This window comes from Gorilla gorilla, chromosome 7 (genome assembly GCF_029281585.2).
Source record: "Gorilla gorilla gorilla isolate KB3781 chromosome 7, NHGRI_mGorGor1-v2.1_pri, whole genome shotgun sequence".
Classification (NCBI taxonomy): domain Eukaryota; kingdom Metazoa; phylum Chordata; class Mammalia; order Primates; family Hominidae; genus Gorilla; species Gorilla gorilla.
The window spans coordinates 149,485,270-149,507,793 of NC_073231.2; the positions used below are offsets into that span (position 1 = coordinate 149,485,270).

The 22,524-nt window shown below is 48.2% G+C and overlaps 1 protein-coding gene and 1 non-coding gene across 6 annotated transcripts; one reads left to right on the forward strand and one right to left on the reverse strand.

Annotated features, from left to right (window-relative positions):
* The first annotated feature begins 1,904 nt into the window (after positions 1 to 1,904).
* Positions 1,905 to 21,962, forward strand: ZNF623 (zinc finger protein 623). 5 transcript variants are annotated; one of them, XR_008667743.2, is made up of 3 exons: positions 1,907 to 2,300; positions 6,454 to 7,314; positions 7,827 to 12,863. XR_008667743.2 is itself a non-coding variant. In XM_055348443.2 (3 exons), exon 3 carries the CDS (start codon positions 15,536 to 15,538, stop codon positions 17,024 to 17,026), a length of 1,491 nt encoding a protein of 496 aa, XP_055204418.1. In that variant the 5' UTR covers positions 1,907 to 2,300; positions 6,454 to 7,314; positions 15,441 to 15,535; the 3' UTR covers positions 17,027 to 21,962. The 5 variants fall into 5 exon arrangements, 4 of the variants coding, with proteins under 4 accessions (XP_004047685.1, XP_055204418.1, XP_004047686.1 ...); XM_055348443.2 differs by lacking the exon at positions 7,827 to 12,863 and adding an exon at positions 15,441 to 21,962; XM_004047637.5 differs by lacking the exons at positions 6,454 to 7,314; positions 7,827 to 12,863 and adding an exon at positions 15,441 to 21,962 and having other exon boundaries at positions 1,905 to 2,030.
* Positions 11,478 to 11,537, reverse strand: LOC115935680 (U7 small nuclear RNA). Its single transcript, XR_004071300.1, has one exon. It is a non-coding gene; the product is annotated as a U7 small nuclear RNA (small nuclear RNA).
* Positions 21,963 to 22,524: the final 562 nt, after the last annotated feature.

A 22,524-nucleotide genomic window follows, 5' to 3' on the forward strand; every position in this document is an offset into this window, starting at 1 on the left:
TCGGGAGGCTGAGGCAGGAGAATGGCATAAACCTGGGAGGCAGAGCTTGCAGTGAGCCGAGATCGTGCCACTGCACTCCAGCCTGGGTGACAGAGAGAGACTGTGCCTCAAAGAAAAAAAAAAAAAGAAAAGTATTAAGTGCCAAGCTGCAGCCATGTGTTAGCTGTTGGTGGGGTTGAAGTGGCAGGCGTCAGGTGTACAAGGCAGATTTTGATCTGTGACAACCTACTCAGGTGGTGTTCTCAAGCTCTTTGGGCCTGCGGACAGGGAGGCTGAAAGGTCTGTAAGCCCTGTGGGGAAGAGGCCCCAAGCCCTTCTCGCCTTAAGAGCTGGGTCCCATGGTAAGCTGGCAATAGGGTTGCAGCAGCCGAGGTCTCCGGGCCTGGATGAAAGGTGGGGTCGCTCAATGTAGGGCTTTCACACACACCCCTGGAACACAGAAGCCTTTCCAAGAGCTGGGGAGCCCCTGGAGAATCACAGCAGGAGTTCCACATGGATTCTGCCCTGGAATTCCTGTAGGTGGTCCTTGGATGAGGGCACGCGCCTAGCGTGTCCCCCTTGGCCACAGCTCCTTTTCCCACGTTGCTTCTCTTCCTTTATTCACCCTGGTACCTGGCCTTGGTACCTGGGCTGTCCTCCTCATCAAAGGGACAATTCAAAACTCTGCAGTTGATTTTAAGAAAGTAAGTGAATTTATTGGCTGGGAAAGGCTTAATGTAGTTTTGCACTTTAGGTTACTTCTAATTCTTTGTTTGCTTCTGTCAAAATTTAAAAAGGACCTATTCAAGTGGTCATTAAGGACACTTGGTGATAAACTGCTGTCATGTTTTTTGCATATAAGTCAGAAAGAGCTAAAGAAATTGAGCGTCGGCTGGGCACAGCGGCTCACGCCTGTAATCCCAGCACTTTGGGAGGCCAAGGCGGGTGGATCACGAGGTCAGGAGATCAAGACCATCCTGGCCAACAAGGTGAAACTCTGTCTCTACTAAAAATACAAAAATTAGCTGTGCGTGGTGGCGCATGCCTGTAATCCCAGCTACTCCAGAGGCCGAGGCAGGAGAATCGCTTGAATCAGGGAGCCGTAGTAGGTTGCAGTGAGCAGAGATCACGCCACTGCATTCCAGCACTCCAGCCTGGTGACAGAGCGAGACTCCATCTCAAAAAATAAAAATAAAAATAAATTGAGCGTCATTGCTAAAACAAAATTCCTCCCAATCCTATCTAACAATTTAGGTAAACAAGTTTCCTCAGTGCTAGCAGAAAAATGGAAAAAGAAAACCCAAAATACGAATATAATGTTTCTTTTGGTGGGGGGGCAGGGGAATGTAATTATTTTGATTATTTCGGACTGTGACTCATTCTAGCAGTGAGTAATGTCTACCAAGAATCAATGAGCCGGCGCGGTGGCGCGCGCCTCTGGTCCCAGCACTTTGGGAGGCCGAGATGGGAGGACCACCTGAGCCCGGGAGGTCGAGGCTGCAGTGAGCCGAGATCGCGCCACTGCACTGCAGCCTGGGCGACAGAGCGAGACCCTGTCTTAAAAAAACCAAAACCCGAAAACCAAAAAACTCCACAGCGCGCCGCTTCCCCACTTCTCTGCGGCGCAGAAAGAGGTGAAGTTTGGCCCTCACGGTATTTACTTCCCCTGGATCCTCGCCTCCTGAGAAGCTGGTCTTGGGCTGCGGTCGGACCTCGCCGCGAGCTCCAGACCCGAGTTTCCGAGCCCGCGCTTCCCGGCCCGCAACCCTCTCAACCGCGTAGCAATGCCGCTCCTGCCGGACATCCCTGGACCCCCCGGGGGGGGTCTTAGTCCCTGCGCCCGGAAGTCCGCACCACTGAGAGGGGAGCCGATCCCTGGCGCTCCTAGAGCGGCGCAGGAAGTTTCCCAGGCGGGGCCTCTCGCCACTTCCGGTCGCGGCGGGCTGGCGGCGGTGCAGGCTTTGTCGGCTGATCTGTGGGGCCCGCGCCCGCGGGGTCCAGTCAGCGGCTGCAGCGTCGGGCTGGCGCCGTCCTCTCCCCGCCCGCGCGGGGTGAGTGGCGCGTTCCGGACGGGGGCGGGCAACGCCTTAGCCGCAGCCCCGGCTGGCTCCGGAGCCCGGCTGCCTTGCAAGGGCACAGTCCGCCGAGAGGGCCAGGCGGGGTCCGCAGGCCGCTGCCCGCCCCGCTAGGGCGTCCAAGAGCGGGGCCTTGGCTAGCCAGTCTCCCGGACGCAGCCACGGCCGCCCCCGCGAGGCTGCAGCGTCTCTCCAGCGAGCCCGCCTCGGGCCCGAGCCTGGGGTCTTCTCCCTGAGGAGCGCCGTGTGGGTACCCCTGGTTCCCTCTCCTTCCCCCCGCCCGGAGCCCAGGCCGTAGAGCCGCGGGCTTGAGTGTCCGTGTCGCAGTCTTCAGGTCGCCAGGCCTGCGTGAGGTTGATGCCGCAGACATGTTTTACGGTGTGACAGGACTGGGTGTGGGCGTTCCCGCGGCTGTGCCTGAACCCTGCCTCCGCTCCCTGGGGCCTCGAGGCCTCTCGGTGCTGGAGGAGATGCAGCGCCAGCATCTTCTGTGCTGTTGGGGATAGGGGTGGGGAGGGAAACGTGATGAGCAGAATTAGAATTAAGTACGAGACTTGGACCTGGAGAATTCCCAGATGGGGAGAGGTGGTGTGGCTACGCTGTCCTGCTTTTTCTTGAAGGTACCCTTTTCCCTTCGAGTCTTTAGGAATCCCAGTGGCGTTCTCTGTGCTTCTGTCAAGGCTGTCTTGCTCCCGTCACACACAGGCTACGTCATGGTCCAGGGACTCTCAGGGTCTGGGCAGCGCCTGGATGCTGGCCTCAGACTCATAGGTAGTTGGTGTGAAGCAGCTCAGGGAGCTGCCGAGCTTGTCTTCGCTGCCTCGGGGTCATGGAAGATGACCCAGGAGAGGACACAGGGGGCTCGTGGTTGTCCTTGGGCAGAGCCCTGAGCAGCATGCCGGTAGCAGAAGCCAAATGGCCTGGGTGGGGCGGGGGCAGGTGACAGCTGGCTCCAGTTCTCTGACCTTACGCTTCTTACCTCCCTGAACTTCCGGGGCATCGTGGGGAGCACTAGGAACAGAAGCGCTCCCTGCCTAGCCTGTGGCGCCCAGTAGGCCCCTTGGTGTGGCGCGGGGCAAGGAGGTCCAGATGTTAGTGGAGCTCTAGTCCACGTCTCACTCGGTTGCCCTCTGGTTCTGCTTTTCCTGTTTCCTGAGGGCGAAGCTTGGTGTATCCTGTTAATTTCTTCAGGCTGTAAGCAACACACAGTGACTCTGGCTGGGAGCTTGAGGCTGGAATATCCGCTTACCAGTGTAGGTGCAAGAGCTGGGGGCTTCTAGTGCCAGATGGGACACCCCTAGACACCCCAGAGCTGCTGTGGCTGCTGATGATACACAACATCTGCTGTTGAGACAATTTCAAGTGATATTTATTTATTTATTTATTTTTGAGACGGAGTCTTGCTCTGTCGCCCAGGCTGGAGTGCAGTGGCATGATCTCGGCTCACTGCACCCCCTGCCTCCCGGATTCAAGTGATTCTTCTGCCTTAGCCTCCTGAGTTGCTGGGACTACAGGCACACGGCACCACGTCCGGCTAATTTTTGTATTTTTAGTAGAGACGAGGTTTCACCATATTGGTCAGGCTGGTCTTGAACTCCTGACCTTGTGATCTGCCCACCTCGGCTTCCCAAAGTGCTGGGATTACAGGCGTGAGCCACCGCGCCTGGCCTCAGGTGATGTTTTATCCAGCAAATTCTGTGTTACAACAGGAGATGGGTCCATGCTAGTCAGTTCGTTGTGTGGAGCCACAAGTCAGGTGGCTTCTTTTTTTTTGCATTTCATGTCAGTTTCTTTAAATGAAAATGTATTGATTTAATTTTACTTAAATTCATAGAAGAAAAAGGTAAGCAAAAACTGAAGATAGCTATTTTGAGATAACTGTTTCTTCAAAGCAAGATATTTGCAATTTTAAAAACTTTCTCTGGAGGCGGGCAGATCATGAGGTCAAGAGTTCGAGACCAGCCTGACCAACATGGTGAAACCCCATCTCTACTAAAAGTACAAAAGTTAGCCAGGCGTGGTGGCACGCCCCTGTAATCCCAGCTAGTCAGGAGGCTGAGGCAGGAGAATCACTTGAACCTGGGAGGTGGAGGTTGCAGTGAGTGGAGACCATGCCATTGCACTCCAGCCTGGGCGACAGAGTGAGATTCCATCTGAAAAAAAAAAAAAACAAAAACTTTCTCAAAAGTTAAAAAAATTATGAAAATTATTAAGAGGCACACATATGGTTTTAAGATATGTTCTTGTAAACAGAAACACCTTGTTTCTGGCCAGGCGTGGTGGCTCACGCTTGTAATCCAATCCCAGCACTTTGGGAGGCCGAGGTGGGTGGATTACCTGAGGTCAGGAGTTTGAGACCAGCCTGGGTAACAAAGTGAAACTCCATCTGTACTAAAAATGCAAAAAAATTAGCCGGGCGTGGTGGCAGGTGCCCGTAATCCCAGCCACTTGGGAGGCTGAGGCAGGAGAATCGCTTGAACCCACGAGACAGAGATTGCAGGGAGGTGGAGATTGCAGTGAGCCGAAATTGTGCCACTGCACTCCAGCCTGGGCGACAGAGTGAGACTCTGTCTCAAAAAATATATGTATATATCAAATAAATAAAAAATAAAAGAAACAGCTTGTTTCCAGGTAGTATAACAGCCATTTTAAAGTTTAAAATCAGAAGGTATCAACTGAGTTCCAAAACAAGAAACCAACATCTCCACCCCACCGTTCCCCCACTTCTTTTTTTTGAGATGGAATTTTGCTCTTGTTGCCCAGGCTGGAGTGCAATGGCACGATCTCAGCTCATTCCACCCTCTGCCGCCCGGGTTCAAGAGATTTTCCTGCCTCAGCCTCTCGAGAAGCTGGGATTACAGGCGTGTGCCACCACACCTGGCTAATTTTGTATTTTTAGTAGAGATGGGGTTTCACCATGTTGGCCAGGCTGGTCTCAAACTCCTGACCTCAGGTGATCTGCCTGCCTCGGCCTCCCAGAGTGCTGGGATTACAGGCATGAGCGACCATGTCTGGCCCACCCCCTTTTTAATTTATTTTTATTTTTATTTATTTATTTTTGAGATGGAGTTTCGCTCTTGTTGCCCAGGCTGGAGTGCAATGGCGTGATCTTGGCTCACTGCAGCCTCCACCTCCGCCTCCTGGGTTCCAGTGATTCTCCCGTCTCAGCCTCCTAAGTAGCTGGGATTACAAGCATGTGCCACCATGCCCAGCTAATTTTGTATTTTTAGTAGAGACGGGGTTTCTCCATGTTGGTCAGGCTGGTCTCGAACTCCTGACCTCAGGTGATGTGCCTGCCTAGGCCTCCCAGAGTGTTGGGGTTACAGGCGTGAGCCACCGCATCTGGCCTGTCTTTTTAAAATAGAGACTGTGTTTCACCGTGTTGACCAGGGTGGTCTCTAACTCCTGAGCTCAAGCAGTCTACCTGCCTCAGCCTCCCAAAGTGCTGTGATTACAGGTGTGAGCCGCCGCACCTGGCCCAGTTTGAATTTATCATCATGGGGAGAACTGAATCTGAATATTTTGAGTTGTATATTAGCATTATTTAAGACGTAGGTTAAAGTTGCTGTAACAGATTCAAATATGGTGTTTCAAATAAGAAACTTGAGTTGTCTTATTCTCTCTTAAAGGTAGGGTTGGCCTCCAGGGACTCTGGCTGCCCTGCCTCATCAGCACTGTGGAGAGGGGAGAGAGTGGACAGCACGCACACATCACTTCCCTTCTCGCCTCATCTTGGTCACAAACTCACCTAACTTAAGGGGACACTAGGAAATGTCATTTCTGGGGCAGTCATTAGTAATTTGATGGGGTTTCTAACACTTGAAGAAGGAAACAGGAATGCTGGGGAACCACATTGGCTACCCAAGGGTCCAGTGGACCTTTCATCCCACACGTGGGGGTGTGCCAGTGTGGGTCCAGACCACTGCAATAAAGTGAATAGCAAAACAAAGCAAGTCACAGAAACTTCTTAGCTTCCCAGTGTATATAAAAGTTACGTTTAGGTATGCTGTAGTTACTATTCAGTATGCAATAGCATTATGTCTAAAAATGTAAATAATTTAAAGATACTTTATTGCTAAAAGATGATCATCTGAGCCTTAAGTTGTAATCATTTTGCTGGTGGAGGGTCTTGCCTTTCTTGATGGCTGCTGACTGATCAGGGTGATGGTTGCTGAAGGTTGGTGTGACTGGCAGTTTCTTAAAATGGGACGATGAAGTTTGTCACATCAGTGGAATCTTGCTTTCACAAAAGATTTCTCTGTAGCATGCAAAGCTGTTCGCTAGTATTTTACCCAAGTAGAACTTCTTTCAAAATTAGAGTCAAGCCTCTCAAACCCTGCCTGTGTTTTATCAACTAAGTTTATGGAATCTTCAAAATCCTTTGTTGTCATTTCAACAGTGTTCACAGCATCTTCACCAGGAGCAGATTCCATGTCAAGAAACGTACTTGTTTTCCTCATCTCTAAGAAGCAACACCTCAGCCGGGCACGGTGGCTCATGCCTGTAATCCCAGCACTTTGGGAGGCTGAGGCAGGTGGATCACCTGAGGTCAGGAGTTTGAGACCAGCCTGGCCAACATAGCCAAATCCCGTCTCTACTAAAAATACAAAAATTAGCTGGGCGTAGTGGTGCACTCCTGTAATCCCAGCTACTCAGGAGGCTGAGGCAGGAGAATTGCTTGAACCTGGGAGGTGGAGGTTGCAGTGAGCCGAGATTGCACCACTCCACTCTGCCTGGGGAACGAGAGTGAAACTCTGTCTCAAAAAAAAAAAAAAAAAAAAAAACCAAAAAAACAAGCAGCAGCACCTCATCCATTCAAGTTTGATCACGAGATTGAAGCAATTCAGTGACATCTTTAGGCTACACTTCCAAATCTAGCTCTCTTGCTATTTTCACCACATCTGCAGTTGCTTCCTCCACTGAAGTCTCAAACCCCTCAAAGATTCATGAGGGCTGGAATCAGGTTTTTCCAAAATACCAAATGTTGATGTTTTGACCTCCTCCCACGAATCATGAATGTTCTTCATGGCATCTATAATGATGACTCCTTTCCAGAAGGTTTTCGGCTGACTTTGCGCAGATCCATCAGAGGAATCATTATGGCACCTACAGCCTTGTGAAACATATTTCTTAATAAGACTTGAAAGTTGGAGTGACTCCCAGCCACGGGCTGCAGAATGCACGTTGTGTTGGCAAAAGAAGAACATCAGTCTCCCTGTTCATCTCCATCAGAGCTCTTGGGTGACCAGGAGCATTGTCAGTGAGTAGTGTTTTGAAAGGAATCTTTTTTTCTGAGCAGTAGGTCTCATTAGTGAGCTTAAAATACTCCATAAACCATGCTGTAAACAGATGCACTGTCATCCAGGCTTTGTTATTCCATTTCCAACACAGGCAGAGTGGATTTAGCATCATTCTTAAGGGTCCTAGAATTTTTGGAATGGGAAATGAGCATTGGCTTCCCGTCACCAGCTGCATTCGCCCCTAACAAGAGAGTCAGCCTGTCCTTTTCAATCTTTGAAGCCAGGCATTGACCTCTCTCTAGCTGTGAAAGTCCTAGATGCCATCTTCTTCCAATAGAAAGCGGTTTTATCCACACTGAAAATCTTTTTAGAGTAGCCACCTTAGTCAACCATCTTAGCTAGATCTGGAGAACTTGCTTCAGTTTCTCCCGTAAAGCTTGCAGCTTCACCTTGCACTTCTATGTGTGGAAGTGACTTCTTTCCTTAAACCTCATGAACCAACCTCTGCTGGTTTTCTGCTTTTCTTCCGCAGCTTCCCTCACCCGTCTCGGCCTTCATAGAATTGAGGACGGTTAGGACCTTGCTGTGGATTCAGCTTTGGTTGCCAGTCACACCAGCTGTCGGGCAAAGTTGTTGTTTTAATCTCTCCAGACCACTCAGACTTCCTCCACATCAGCAATAAGGCTGTCTTGCTATCCTGTCATTTGTGTGTTCACTGGAGCAGCTCGTTTAATTTCCTTCCGGGGCTTTTCCTTTGCATTGCCGCTCGGCCGTTTGATGCAAGAGGCCCGACTTTCTGACTGAGTTTTAGACATGCCTTCCTCACAAAGCTTAATCATTTCTAGCTTTTGGTTTAAAGTGAGAGATGTGGGATTCCTCCTTTCACGTGAGAGGCCATGGTAAGGTTACTAATTAGCCTAATCTCAATATTGTTATATCCAGGGAAGGGGGAGGCTGGAGGAAAGGGAGAGATGGGGAACAGCCGGTCGGTGGTGGATGTAGGAAACACACATTGATAATTCAGCTTCTTATATGGGTGCGGTTCGTGGTGCCCCAAACAGTGACAGTAGTTTTAGATTCCTGTTACCTGCCGGGCACCTGGCATGGGTGTGGAGGGCAGAGTTCTGAGGTGGTCTCTTGGATTCCTGGCCCCTAATGTACATACCCCTTCTTCCAGTTACTCATTCAGACACTCATCTGGTACTGTCATGAAGAGACCTGCAGATGTCGGGAGGTCCCAGGTCAGTGAGGTTAGAAGGGAGGCCGTCTGGGAGAGCCTGACCTAATCACACAGACCCTGGGAAGCAGAGGTTCCTCCATCTGGTTTGAGAACAGAGGCTGAGATTAGATGCGTGAGAAAAATGTGATGTGCTGTGCCTGCCTTGAGCTTCAGGTGGCCCCTAGGGGCGGCTCCTGCTCACAGCCAGTAAGCACACAGGGTTCTCAGTCCTACAGTTGCAGGGAACTGGATTCTGCCACGAAATCTGAATGAGTTTGGAAACCAGTTTTCCCCAGGGCCTCCAGATGAGAGCTCAGCCCGATGACATACAGTTGCAGCTTTGCGTGACCCTGCGTGGAGATCCCAGCTGGCCTGGCCTGGATGTGTGACCTGCAGAACTGTGGGGTAACAAATGCATGCTGCTTTAAGCTGCTGAGTTTGTGTAAGTTGTTTTTGGAGCAGTGGATAACTGGGAGAGGGCTTGGCACTGGGCGGGTGGAGTCCCCTTCTTGGAAGCAGTTCCCAGAGTGAGGATTCCCAAACTGCAGGCTGGGGCATTGCCCTCCATAGCGGGGTTGGAGAGAGCGTCCCAGTGCCTGCGTGAGGTCGCATAATTCCGGGTCCAGTCAGCTTTTCCAAAGTGAGCACCTGTGTGACTCAGGGCACCATGCGCCCCTGCCAGTGACAGTGTCTCCTGAACACCATTGCAGCTTACATCCTTCCACCAGGGATTGGCTCTCTGTTTTCTAGCTTTATGTAAATGGAGTCGTACAATATGAGCTCTTTTGTGCCTGGCTGCTTTTGCTCAGCACTTCGTCTGTTGTGAGGTCCACCTGTGCTTTTGTGTGTGGCAGTTTTTTTTCTGTGCATTATTGTTTGTGTGAGTCTTCTGTTGCTAGATATTTAGGGTGTTAGAATGTTGCTAAGAACACTCTAGCTACAGACTTCTGCAGGGTAGGCGTGCAGTTTCTCCAGCAACCTAATTCCCTTGAAAATATCCTCACTGTTGGGGCTGCTTGCTGCCAGTGCATCCCACGTCACAGCTCTGGTTTTTGTTTTTGTTTTTTATTTTTTTATTTTTTGAGATGGAGTCTCACTTTGTCACCCAAGCTGGAGTACGGTGTTGTGATCTCTGCTTACTGCAACCTCTGCCTCCCAGGTTCAAGTGATTCTCCTGTCTCAGCCTCCCGAGTAGCTGGGATTACAGGTGCATGCCACCACGCCTGGATAATTTTTGTATTTTTAGTAGAGATGAGGTTTCACCATAGCCAGGCTGGTCTCGAACTCCTGACCTCAAGTGATCCACCCACCTTAGCCTCCCAAAGTGTTGGGATTACAGGCATGAGCTGCTGTACCTGGTGCAGCTCTGGTTTTTAAACGAGCAGAACCTCCAGTTTTATTTACTGGCTTCTGGGCTGGGCTGATCCCCCCTCCCTCATTATATTGGCAGTGGCCTTGAGGTATTGAAGACAGTAGTAGTGGATGGGAAGGCAACATTACTGATCTTCGCAGTGGCCCGGCTCCCACTGCCCAGCAAGAACCCCAAAGAGAAGGCTCTTGAGGCGAGACAGTCAGCCTTCTCATCCTGAGAGCCACATTAATGGGTCCTCAGTGCATAAGCAGAATATATATGGAAATTAAAAAGCAAATACATGGCTGGGTGTGGTGGCTCACCCCTGTAACCCCAGCACTTTGGGAGGCCAAGGTGGCTGGACTGCTTGAGGCCAGGAGTTTGAGACCAGCCTGGCCAATATAGAGAAGCCCCATCTCTACTAAAAATACACAAGAATTGCTCGAACCCAGGAGGCGGAGGTTGCAGTGAGCTGAGATCACGCCACCATGCAATCAGCCTGTGCGAGAGAGCAAGACTATCTTTAAAAAAAAAAAAAAAAAAAAGGCCGGGCGCAGTTGCTCAAGCCTGTAATCCCAGCACTTTGGGAGGCCAAGGTGGGCGGATCACCTGAGTTTGGGAGTTCGAGACCAGCCTAACCAACACGGAGAAACCCCATCTCTACTAAAAATACAAAATTAGCCGGGTGTGGTGGCGCAAGCCTATAATCCCAGCTACTTGGGAGGCTGAGGCAGGAGAATCGCTGGAACCCGGGAGCTGGAGATTGCGATGAGCCGAGATCGTGCCATTGCACTCCAGCCTGGGCAATAAGAGCAAAACTCCATCTCAAAAAAAAAAAAAAAAAAAAAGAAAATACAAATGGTCGGCCGAGCGTGGTGGCTCATGCCTGTAATCCCAGCACTTTGGGAGGCCAAGGCGGGCGGATCACAAGGTCAGGAGATCGAGACCATCCTGGCTAACGGTGAAACCCCATCTCTACTAAAAATACAAAAAAATTAGCCAGGCGTGGTGGCAGGCGCCTGTAGTCCCAGTTGCTCGGCAGGAGAATGGCGTGAACCCAGGAGGCAGAGCCTGCAGTGAGCTGAGATGGCGCCACTGCACTCCAGCCTGGGCAACAGATCGAGACTCCGTCTCAAAAAAAAAAAAAAAGACAAATCCTCAGACTTGAGGCTGGTAAAGTGCAGGCGCCAAGAAAGAAACTTTCTCTCAAAGCAGTCACTGTTCCTTTGGTCTCTGCTTTCAGAGAGTGGATTCTGGCTTCCCCCCTTTCCATGGCAGAGCCTCAGATATCATTGTTTCGTTATAACATCTATGAGGGAAAAAGTGATTCCTGGCTGGGAGCACCATGTGTGGAGAGTGCACATTCTCCCCACGGCCGCCTGCTTTCCTCCACGTCCCAAAGATGTGTCCATTAGGTGAATTGGGGTGTCTCCTTGGTCCCAGCATGAGCGAGTTTGGGTGTGTGAGTTGCCCTGTGGTGGGACCCTGTCCTATCCAGGGCTGGTTCTCACCTCGCACCCTGAGCTGCCTGGATAGGCTCCAGCTACCCAGGACTGTGCATTAAAATAAGTGGGTAAATAATTATCTTGTTTTTCTTAATTTTTTTTTTTATGGGAGATTTTCCAGTAAAAACTGAGAAACCTGCTAGACATTCTAAAAGAGCTGTAGCAAGCACTGTTAATCTTTCTTTAAGGTAAGGTATGTATAACTCACATTTATTTCAGTGTTTAATACTAGAAGTGTTGGAGCTTTTTTTTTAATTACAGACAGGGTCTCACTCTGTCACCTAGGTTGGAGTTCCATGGCATAGTCATGGCTTACTACAGCCTCAAACCTCTGGGCTCAAGTGATCCTCCTGCCTTAGCCTCCCAAATAGCTGGGACCACAGGTATGCAACATCACACCCAGCTAAATAAAAAAATTTTTTTTTAGAGATGAAGTCTTGCTATGTTGCCCAGGCTGGTCTTGGACTCCTTGCCTCAAGTAGTCCTTCTGCTTTGGCCACTGGAAATGCTGGGATTATAGGCATGAGCCACTGTACCTGGCTTATTACCTTGTATTGAGTGTATTATGTATGCATGATTAGAACATTCATTCATACAGCAGATATTGATGAAATGTATTACTTTATGCCAGGAATTGTTTGGGTTGCTGAGGATAAAGAACAGAACAAAGTTCCTGCCCACACAGCACTCACATACTTGTGGGGGAGACAACAAAACACATAGTTTGTTGCCTGTGGGGTGTGTGCGTGTGTGTGTGTGCATGCATGTATATATCACAATTCATTGATTCTAAGACACACTTTCTCTATATTTTAATGTCTCTGAAATTGAGTTGCCTGTTAGAATTGATGGAGTGTTTTTTGTTGTTGTTTGAGACAGGGTTTTGCTCTGTCACCCAGGCTGGAATGCAGTGGCACAAGCATGGCTCACTGCAGTCTCAACTTCCTGGGCTCAAGTGATTCTCCTGCCTCAGTCTCCCATGTAGTTGGGACCACAGGTGTGCTACCTTGCCTGGCTGTTTTTAAAAATGTTTTTTGTAGAGATGGGATCTTTCTACCTTGCCCAGGCAGACGTTGAACTCCTGGTCTCAAGTGACCCTCCCACCTCTGCCTCCCAAAGTCTTAGGATTACAGGAGTGAGCCACTGTGCCTGGCTTGATGGAGTGTTTTCATTTAAATTGGTACTTTTATTTTCCTTCATGGTTCATAAAATTGTGTCACATCTCGCAGTCGATGGCTGCTTTGATTGGGTGACTTATGATTGGTCAAGTGGTCAGAACTGTGCAGAGAAAGCAGAGGCAGGAGAGAGGGCATGCTGAGGGTGGGGGTGCCTTACTTTTTTTTTGTTTGTTTTTTTTTGAGACGGCGTCTCGCTCTGTCGCTCAGGCTGGAGTGCAGTGGCACAATCTCAGCTCACTGCAAGCTCCGCCTCCCAGGTTCAGGCCATTCTCCTGCTTCAGCCTTCCGAATAGCTGGGACTACAGGCGCCTGCCACCACGCCCGGCTAATTTTTTTTGTATTTTTAGTAGAGATGGGGTTTCACTGTGTTAGCCAGGATGGTCTCGATCTCCTGACCTCGTGATCCGCCCGCCTCTGCCTTCCAAAGTGCTGGGATTACAGGTGTGAGCCACTGTGCCCAGCCAGCCTTGCTGTTTTATAGTGTGACTAGGAAGGACTCTGATCAGGTGATGTCAACACAGACACCTGAAGGACATCTAGGAGTGAACCCTGCAAATATCTTTTGAGTCTCTCTACGAAAGTGCAAAGGCTCCGAGGGGGCAGGGACTGCAGGGGCCAGTGTGACCAAAGAAGAGGGAAGGGGAGGGCAGGGTGAGCAGCAGGAGTCCAGGCCCGGTGGCCCTTGTGGGGCCTGAGTAGGGGATGGGAAACCCTTGTAAGTTTTGAGTAGAAAAGTGACATCTGATTTATGATTTTAAAGCGTAATCCTGCTGGCTGTGTAGAAAAGAGCTGGAGAAGGGGAGAAGTAAGAAGGTGGGAGGCGGTCACACTTCACGGTGAAAGGCGATGGTGCAGATGGCAGCCCTGTAGGCTGTGGGCATCTGGCGCTGGGCATGGTTTTGAACAGATGTGGAGTGTGAACAAAGGGAAAAGGATTCGAGGGTTATTGCAGTGTTTGTGGCCTGAACAAATGAGATAATGGAGAAAACTATAGAAGGAGGAAAATCAGAAGTGAGGCTGGACGCATTAGGGTTGAAAAACTTCTGAGAGCATCCAAATGAAGGTGTTGGGTGAGGAGCTGGTCAGGTGTGGGGGCTGGAAAGAAGGCCAGGTTGGAGGCAGGCATGTGAGTGTTCAGCATAGATGGCGTTGGTGTCTGATAATGAGTGCACTCACCTCTGTAATGGACAGAGATGAGGGCTGAGCCCTAGACACGCCAGGGCTTTGAGGCGTCAGGGGACACTGGGAGGAGCTATCAGTGAGGCAGGTAGGGAACAGAGAAAGGCTGTCCCAGATTCACATAAGGAGAGTGACTTCTGAAGGAGCGGGGCTGTGTCAGTGCCGCCGCAGGTTGAGTTGGAAGTGTGGCCATAGCTGACCCCTGATCTGGTGACGTGGATGTTTGGGGTGAGAGCCCTACTGTAGTAGGCTCAGGGGAAGGAGGAAATGGAGAAATCGAGCGTGGGGTGGGGGCTCTTTGGGGCTGCGGAGGAGGAGAGTCATGGGGTAGTAATTGGTGGGACATGGGGCCCATGACGTGCATTTTTCAGGTCGCTGGGAACTGGTGCACTTCTTCATGCTGAGGGGAGTGGTGGGCTTGGAGGGCAAGGACTTCAGGATGGAGGAGAGGGATGGGTGCTCAGGTGCTGTCCCTGCATGTGTGAGAGGGAAAGGGAGCTCACACACAAGTGGAAGTGTTGCCTTTAAGTCAGAACAAGGGCAGTTTAACCCAGGTAACAAGCCTGGCAGAGGATGGGTGGAGATACAGGCTGGCAGGAGATGTGGGAGGCAGTGGATGTCCTTGCCTGATTTCTTCTGTTTTCTCGTTGAAACAAGAAGCAGGGTCACCAGTGGGGAGGGAGGAGGGAGTGCTGGGTTTGTAAGAAGACAGGAGAAGTGGAAGGTCCTGTGGAGAGTGGGAAGGGTAGGAGTTGCTGACAGCTCTCAGGCCCCATTAGGCAAGCAGCTCTGAATTTAAAGAGCTCAGTCAGCTGGCTGGACGTGGTGGCTCAGGTCTGTAATCCCAGCAGTTTGGGAGGCCGAGGCGGGTGGATCACGAGGTCAGGAGATCGAGACCATCCTGGCTAACATGGTGAAACCCCATCTCTACTAAAAATACAAAAAAATTAGCTGGGTGTGGTGGCTCATGCCTGTAATCCCAGCTACTCAGGAGGCTGAGGCAGGAGAATGGCGTGAACCCAGGAGGTGGAGCTTGCAGTGAGCTGAGATTGCACCACTGCACTCCAGCCTGGGCAACAGAGCGAGACTCCATCTAAAAAAAAAAAAAACAAAAACAAACAAAAATAGCAAGAGTGCAGGCACAAATCAGAACACAACCTCATTTTAACCAAAGGTTGGGCTTTCCCATCCAAGTATCATGGAGGGAGAAAAGGGCAGGGGAGCCCGATTCTGTGCAGGAGGGTGATTCTCATGTAACTTACAGTGAACACAGTGCCCCAGATCATGGGCTCTAAGCTAGGTACAGAGGGGAGAAGAGGACATGAAGGAAGGAATGAGGAACAGTGAAGAGGTGGCAGGGCTGATGTGTTTATACGTTTGTTTAAAATATCTGTCTTGGTTTTTTAATGGAGTTCAAGCATATCCCCACCCCTCTGCAACTCATCCAGGATTCACCAATGGTCAGAGGAGTGTTGTGCACCACAGACCAGTCTGTCCTGGTGTTGGATGTTAAAAGTGGAGCCACAAAGAAGCCATCTTATGTGGGACAGGCTTGGGTGTGAGACCAGAGCTGTGGGTAGCAGCATGTTGGGTCAGGATGAGGGACAGAGGAAACACTTTCCACCTCTTGCATATGGATTTTATCCTGCCCTGATTCAGGAGATCCCCATCTGTTAAGTAAGGGGAAAGATGATTTTGTTGTCTTTTGTTTCAGATTCTAATGTAGGAACTGGTGAGAAGAAGGTGACTGAAGCCTGGATTTCTGAGGATGAAAATTCACATAGGACGACGTCAGACAGACTCACGGTGATGGAGCTCCCCTCTCCCGAGTCTGAGGAAGTCCACGAGCCCAGATTAGGGGAGCTCTTGGGAAATCCAGAAGGTCAGAGCCTGGGGAGTTCCCCCTCTCAGGACAGGGGCTGCAAGCAGGTGACAGTGACCCATTGGAAGATCCAGACAGGAGAGACAGCTCAAGTGTGCACCAAGTCAGGAAGAAACCGTATTCTGAACTCAGACCTTCTTCTGCTTCAGAGAGAGCTCATAGAGGGGGAAGCCAATCCTTGCGATATCTGTGGCAAAACCTTCACGTTTAATTCGGACCTAGTTAGGCATCGGATTTCGCATGCTGGGGAGAAACCTTACACGTGCGATCAGTGTGGGAAAGGCTTTGGCCAGAGCTCACACCTTATGGAGCATCAGAGAATTCACACTGGAGAGAGACTCTACGTCTGTAATGTGTGTGGGAAAGATTTCATTCACTATTCAGGTCTCATTGAGCATCAGCGCGTTCATTCAGGAGAAAAGCCCTTCAAATGTGCGCAGTGTGGGAAGGCGTTTTGTCACAGTTCAGACCTGATTAGGCACCAGAGAGTTCACACCAGAGAGAGACCTTTTGAATGCAAAGAGTGTGGGAAAGGCTTCAGTCAGAGCTCCTTACTTATTCGCCATCAGAGGATTCACACGGGAGAAAGGCCCTATGAGTGCAATGAATGTGGGAAATCCTTCATAAGGAGCTCGAGCCTCATTCGCCACTATCAGATCCACACAGAAGTGAAACAGTATGAATGCAAAGAATGTGGGAAGGCATTCCGTCATCGCTCAGACCTTATTGAACACCAGAGAATTCACACCGGAGAGAGACCCTTTGAATGCAATGAGTGTGGGAAAGCCTTTATTCGGAGTTCAAAGCTCATTCAGCATCAGAGGATCCATACTGGGGAGAGGCCTTACGTATGCAATGAGTGTGGGAAGCGCTTCAGCCAGACGTCAAACTTCACCCAGCATCAGAGGATTCACACTGGAGAGAAACTCTATGAATGTAACGAGTGTGGGAAAGCTTTCTTTCTGAGTTCATACCTTATTCGACACCAGAAAATCCACACTGGAGAGAGAGTGTATGAATGTAAGGAATGTGGGAAAGCGTTTCTCCAGAAAGCCCATCTCACCGAGCACCAGAAGATCCACTCTGGGGACAGGCCCTTCGAATGTAAAGACTGTGGGAAGGCCTTCATCCAGAGCTCCAAGCTGCTTCTGCACCAGATTATTCACACTGGAGAAAAGCCCTATGTGTGCAGTTATTGTGGGAAGGGCTTTATTCAGAGGTCAAACTTCCTTCAACACCAGAAAATTCATAGTGAAGAGAAGCTCTATGAATGTAGTCAGTATGGGAGAGATTTTAACCCAACTACAAACTTTAAAAATAATCAAAGTGTTCACCAAGAGGGACTCTCCTTGAGTAAGGCCCCCATACATTTGGGTGAGAGGTCTGTAGATAAGGGGGAACACACAGGTAACTTATAAAATAATTATTCTCCCGCCCAGTGAGTGATGTTTGGAAATGCGTGGAATTAGGATTCATGTGGTTTCTAAGATTTGGACATGTCAGAATTTTGTGAGTCATGGATGGGGCTGCTTTTGCAGTGGGTGCTACCTGCCACTGTGCAGCCCTACTCGGCTCAGCCCTTCTCCTCAGCTGTGAGCACTGTCCTCAGGAGAGTCACAGGGCTTGACACCTGACTCTGAGCTGGAACAGTAGGGGCAGGGAGAAGACAGGTCTCAAGAAAAGGTTTTTAAGAAGTTTCATCCCCAGTTAAGCAGAGTCCATCCTGGACTTAAATCCCTTATTACAGCAGAACTGTGTATCTAATCTTACGACTTAGGAGAATGTTACCTAGGACATTTTGATGTGTTAAGTTGAAGAAAGGTAACTCGTGTATGAACCCCGAGCCATTTCCCTGTTGTCCTGAGGAGGAACTCCAGGCCTCCCATCGTGTGCCCTAAGGCCTCCTGCGTCCTGGAGCCCTGCCTCCCACTGCCTGACTTCCTGCCACATGGTTAATGCTGCAGCAACACCGACTGCTTCATCTTCCCTGTGCTCCACGCGGCTTCCTACCTCTCTCGCCTTTGTTCTTGTTGAAGGGTCTCTTCTCAGCTAATTAACTCTGAATTATGGTTCAAGACATGCCTCAGGCATCATGTCAATGGGTGTTTCCCTCAGGCTTAGTTGGCAGCACTCTCCACACCTCTGTGGCTCAGTGATTACTGCTATTACTATATTTACTTGCATATGTCAGAATGACGTGATAGACTATCTCTGTCACTATGCTCTTGAGTTCCTGAGGACAGTGATCATATCTGATTGATGTCCATGTGTCCACTGTCTAGCACAGGGCAATAAAAAATACACCCCTAAATCTATGTGTAATTGGCATCTCTCTTGCTTTGTCCTTTCTATACTGCCATTCTAAAAATTTTCAGCTGTTGGCTGTTTTTTTTGTTGTTTGTTCATTTTGTATCAGTATAATCTACGATTCTGTTAGAAGTATCTTCTCAGCCCTGCTACTGTCTGCTGCTCCTACTTAGAAGTTGCAGGCAATATCCTGTGCACATCCACGCCCTCCTGTGTGCCACCTTACAGCTCATGCAGAACTGTCTACTTGATCTGGAGGGCATTGACACCTGGCTCAGCTAGAACAGTGGGGACAGGAGGAGGCAGGTCTCAAGAGAAGGTCTTCACTTGTCTGTATCTTTCTGTCTCACTCGAAAGGCACAGTCTCAATGCACTACGTAACTCTTCTGTTGTAGCAGTTCTAAGGTTGAACTGAGCTCTTGTCGTTTTCCATGCTCTCTGGCTCATTGTGTCATTTCAAAATGTATTGATATCTATAAGGAATAGTCCTAAATGTTGGGAAAACAGATGAGCAACCCACCACCCTGAAGTCATCCACAGTGTAGTGGGGAAGCCGGAGATCACAGGAGGATGAGTTAAGTATGTGCTCTCAGGCGTGAAGGAGCACAGGTGAGGGGTGCCTGATGTGGCACAGAGCTGGGAAGGCATTACAGAAGAGGTGACATTTCAGCTGGGCCAGAGATCAGTAGAGAGCAGCTGAAGAAGAAAATAGGGTCCAGGAGAGGAATCTGCAGAAACATGGAGCCATGACAGATGGCTTTTTGGCTAGGACTGTTCAAAAGCAGGCGAGGTAAATGGCCAGTGGACAGCCACCTCGCCAAACTGTTAGTCTTTACCTCTGAATTTCATCTGAACATGAACCCCAAAGTCCAGTTTTGTAACGATACAATTTTTTTCTCATGAGGCCATATTTTGAGTTCTTAAATACTACCAACCCTGAAAGTCTCAGGACAAATAATTCAAAAAAGAGATTACATTTTCTGGAAAATCAGCATTACTAGAGATGTTTCAAATGTAGATTTTACCAGACCATTTTAATCAACTTTATTGAGATTCAATTTTCATATAGTAGAACGCCTATTTAAGTGTACAAGGTTTTGAAAAATCTATACACCTGTGTAACCACCACCACCTGTGTAACCACCACCGCCAGAACCAAGAACGTTTCTGTCACCCAAAAAAGTTCCCTTTTGCCTTTTCCTAGTTAAGCCCACTCCAGCCCCAGATAACCACTTTCTATCCTCATAGATTAGTGTTGCTTGGTTTAGAGCCTCATACGAATGGATTCATCTAGTATGTGTTCTTTTGCGTCTGATGTCTCACTTTGGCATGTTTTTAGACTCATCCAAGCTGTTTTGTGTTTCAGTAGTTCTCCTTGCTGAATAGTATTCCATTGTGTGGATAAGCCATCATTTGTTTATTCATCCACGTGTTAATGGGTTTCCAGTCTCGGCTCTTAAAACTATGAGCATTTGTGTAAAAGTATGTATTTGCACATGTGTTTTTATTTCTCTTGGGTAAGTACCTAGGACTTTCATTGCTGTGTTGTAAGTGTCTTAGTTCATTCAGGCTGCCATAACAAAATACCATCAACTGGGAGGCTTATAAACAACAGAAATTTATGTTTTACAGTTCTGGAGGCTGGGAAGTCCAAGATGAGGGTGTCAACATTTGGTGTCTAGTGAGGGCCTGCTTCCTTTTAAGTAGATGTCTTCTCACTGTGACTGCACGTGGTGGAAAGGGACTAGCAAGCTTACCCCATTCGTGAGGGCTCTCCCCTTGTGGTTCTGTCCCCTCCCCAAGACCCCACCTCATATCATCTTATGGGTTAGGAATTTGACATGAATTGTGCAAGGATGTAAACATTCAGTCCATTGCAATACGTGTTTCTAACTTCCTAAGACATTGTCACACAGCCCTCTGTAGTGGTTGAATCATTTTACACTATTACTACATTATGGGAAGATTCCAGTTGCTCCATGTCTTTGCTAACACTCGGCATTGTCAGTCTCTTAAAGTTTAATCCACTCTAGCCTCCTTATGATTTTAATTTGTATTTGCCCACTGAATAATGTATGTCTATGATTTCATCTGCTTATTGCTTTGCTGTGTCGTCTTTTGTGATGTGTCTGTTTGTACCTTTTGCCTGTTTTTAAGTTGGGATGCTTATTGTTGACTCAAGTTCTTTCCATATTCTGCATGAAAAACATATATGTAATATATAGAATTCTTTGTCTTCATTTGTGACAAATATTGTGAATATTTTCTTTTCATGTTTGGTTTGCCTGTTCATTTTCTTAATGGTGTCTTTTGAATATTTTTTATTAAGCCTAATTTATCAAAGATTTGGGTGTGGTGGCTCATGTCTGCAATCCCAGCACTTTGGGAGGTCAAGGTGGGCAGATCATCTGAGGCCAGAAGTTTGAGACCAGCCTGGCCAACGTGGTGAAACCCCGTCTCTACTAAAAATACAAAAATTATCTGGGTGGGTGGCACACCCCTGTAGTCCCTGCTACTCAGGAGGCTGAGGCAGGAGAATCACTTGAACCCAGGAGGCAGAGGTTGCAGTAAACCAAGATAATAATAATAATGATTTATGATATTTTATAATAATTTGAGTTTAAGAAATTTGCCTACTCAAAGGACATGATTTTTTCCTATGTTTTTTATTTTATGGAACTTTTATAGTTTTACGTTTTACATTTAAGTCTGTGATCCATTTTGAGTTCATTTTTGTGTACCATATGCGATAAGGGTCAAGATTCACTTTTTTATCTGTGTGGTTGGTTGTTTCGGTTCTATTTGTTGAGACTCTACTTTCCCAATGACCAAGTCTTCACAGGTTTGTAAAAACTTAAGTGACATAGAAGTGGTCTGTTCTGGACACCATTCTTCTTGCATGTGTAACTTTACACCAATATGACACTATATTGATTACTGTAGTTTTATTTGAGGCAGAAATCTCATTCTGTTGCCCAGGCTGGAGTGTAGTGGCACAATCACAGCTAATGTAACCTCGAACATCCGGGCTCAAGTGAGCCTCTTTCCTTAGCCTCCCAAGTAGTTGGGACTGTAGGCATGCATCACCACATCTTGCTAATTTTTTATTTTTTTTTTGTAGAGATGGGGGTCTCACTATGTTGACCAGGCTGGTCTTGAACTCCTGGCCTCAAGGGATCTTCCTGCCTCAGCCTCCCAGAGGGATTACAGGTGTGAGCCACCACTCCTGTCCAACTGTAGTTGAACTCAGGTATTGGAAGGGCTTCCGTTTTGTTCTTTTCCCATTTTTTTTTTTTTTGACTTCTAGATCCTTTGCATTTTCGTATAAAATTTGAAGTCAACTTCTATCAACTTCAGGCCAGGCCCATGGCTCATGCCTGTGTAATCCCAGCACTTTGGGAGGCCAAGGCAGGCGGATCACTTGAGGTCAGGAGTTCAAAACCAGCCTGGCCAACATGGTGAAACCCCATCTCTACTAAAAATACAAAAAAATTAGCCAGGCGTGGTGGCAGGCGCCTGTAGAATCCCAGCTACTCGGGAGGCTGAGGCAGGAGAATTGCTTGAACCTGGGAGGTGGAGGTTTCAGTGAGCTGAGATCGTGGCATTGCACTCTAGCCTGGGCAACCAAGAGTGAAACTGTCTCAAAAAACAACTTTTATCAATGTCTGCAAAAAGAAAGTCTTCCAGGATTTATAGATCAATTTAGGGAGAAATGACATTTTAACAATTCTGAGTTTTCCAATTGTTGAACATGGTGTACTGCCCCATTTATTTAGATCTGTTAATTTGTCTCAGTTTGCAGCTCTCACATTTTGTTAAATTCATGTATTTAATATTTCTGCATGCTATTGCAAGTGGTAAGGTTTTTAAAAAGCTATTTTCTAGTTATTGCTAGTATATAGAAATGCATTAGACTTGTACATTGATCTTGTATCAAGCAACTTAGATCAGTTAACTTATTCTAGTAGCTTTTTTCTAGATTCTTTAGCATTTTCTATGTAGATAATCATGTCATCTGTGAATAAAGTATTTTACTTTTCCAATTTATATGGACTTTGTTCCTTTTTCTTATTGTACTGACTAGGGCATCTTGTTCCGTTTTCCTTAGAATTGGTAAGAGTATGTCCTTGTTTTGATATCAGGATACTGTTACTCCCAAAGAATTGCGAATTATTCTATCCTCTTCTGTTTTCTGAAGTTGTTTATGTAATACTGATACTATTATTTCTTCCTTAAATGTTTTCTTCCCTCCTTTCCTTCCTTCCCTCCCTCTCTCTTTCTCTCTTTTTTTTCTTTTCCTTCGTTTCCTTTTTTTTTTTTTTGAGACCCAGTCTCACTCCGTCACCCAGGCTGGAGTGCAGTGGCATGGTCTCGGCTCACTGCAACCTCTGTCTCCCAGGTTTAAGCGATTCTCCCACCTCAGCATCCCGAGTAGCTGGAACTACAGGTGCATGCCACCATGCCCAGGTGTTTGTATTTTTAGTAGAGACGGTTTCACCATGTTGCACAGGCTGGTCTTGAACTCCTGGCCTTGTGATCTGCCCACCTTGACCTCCCAAAATGTTGGGATTACAGGAGTGAGCTACTGTGCCCAGCCATAAATTCAATT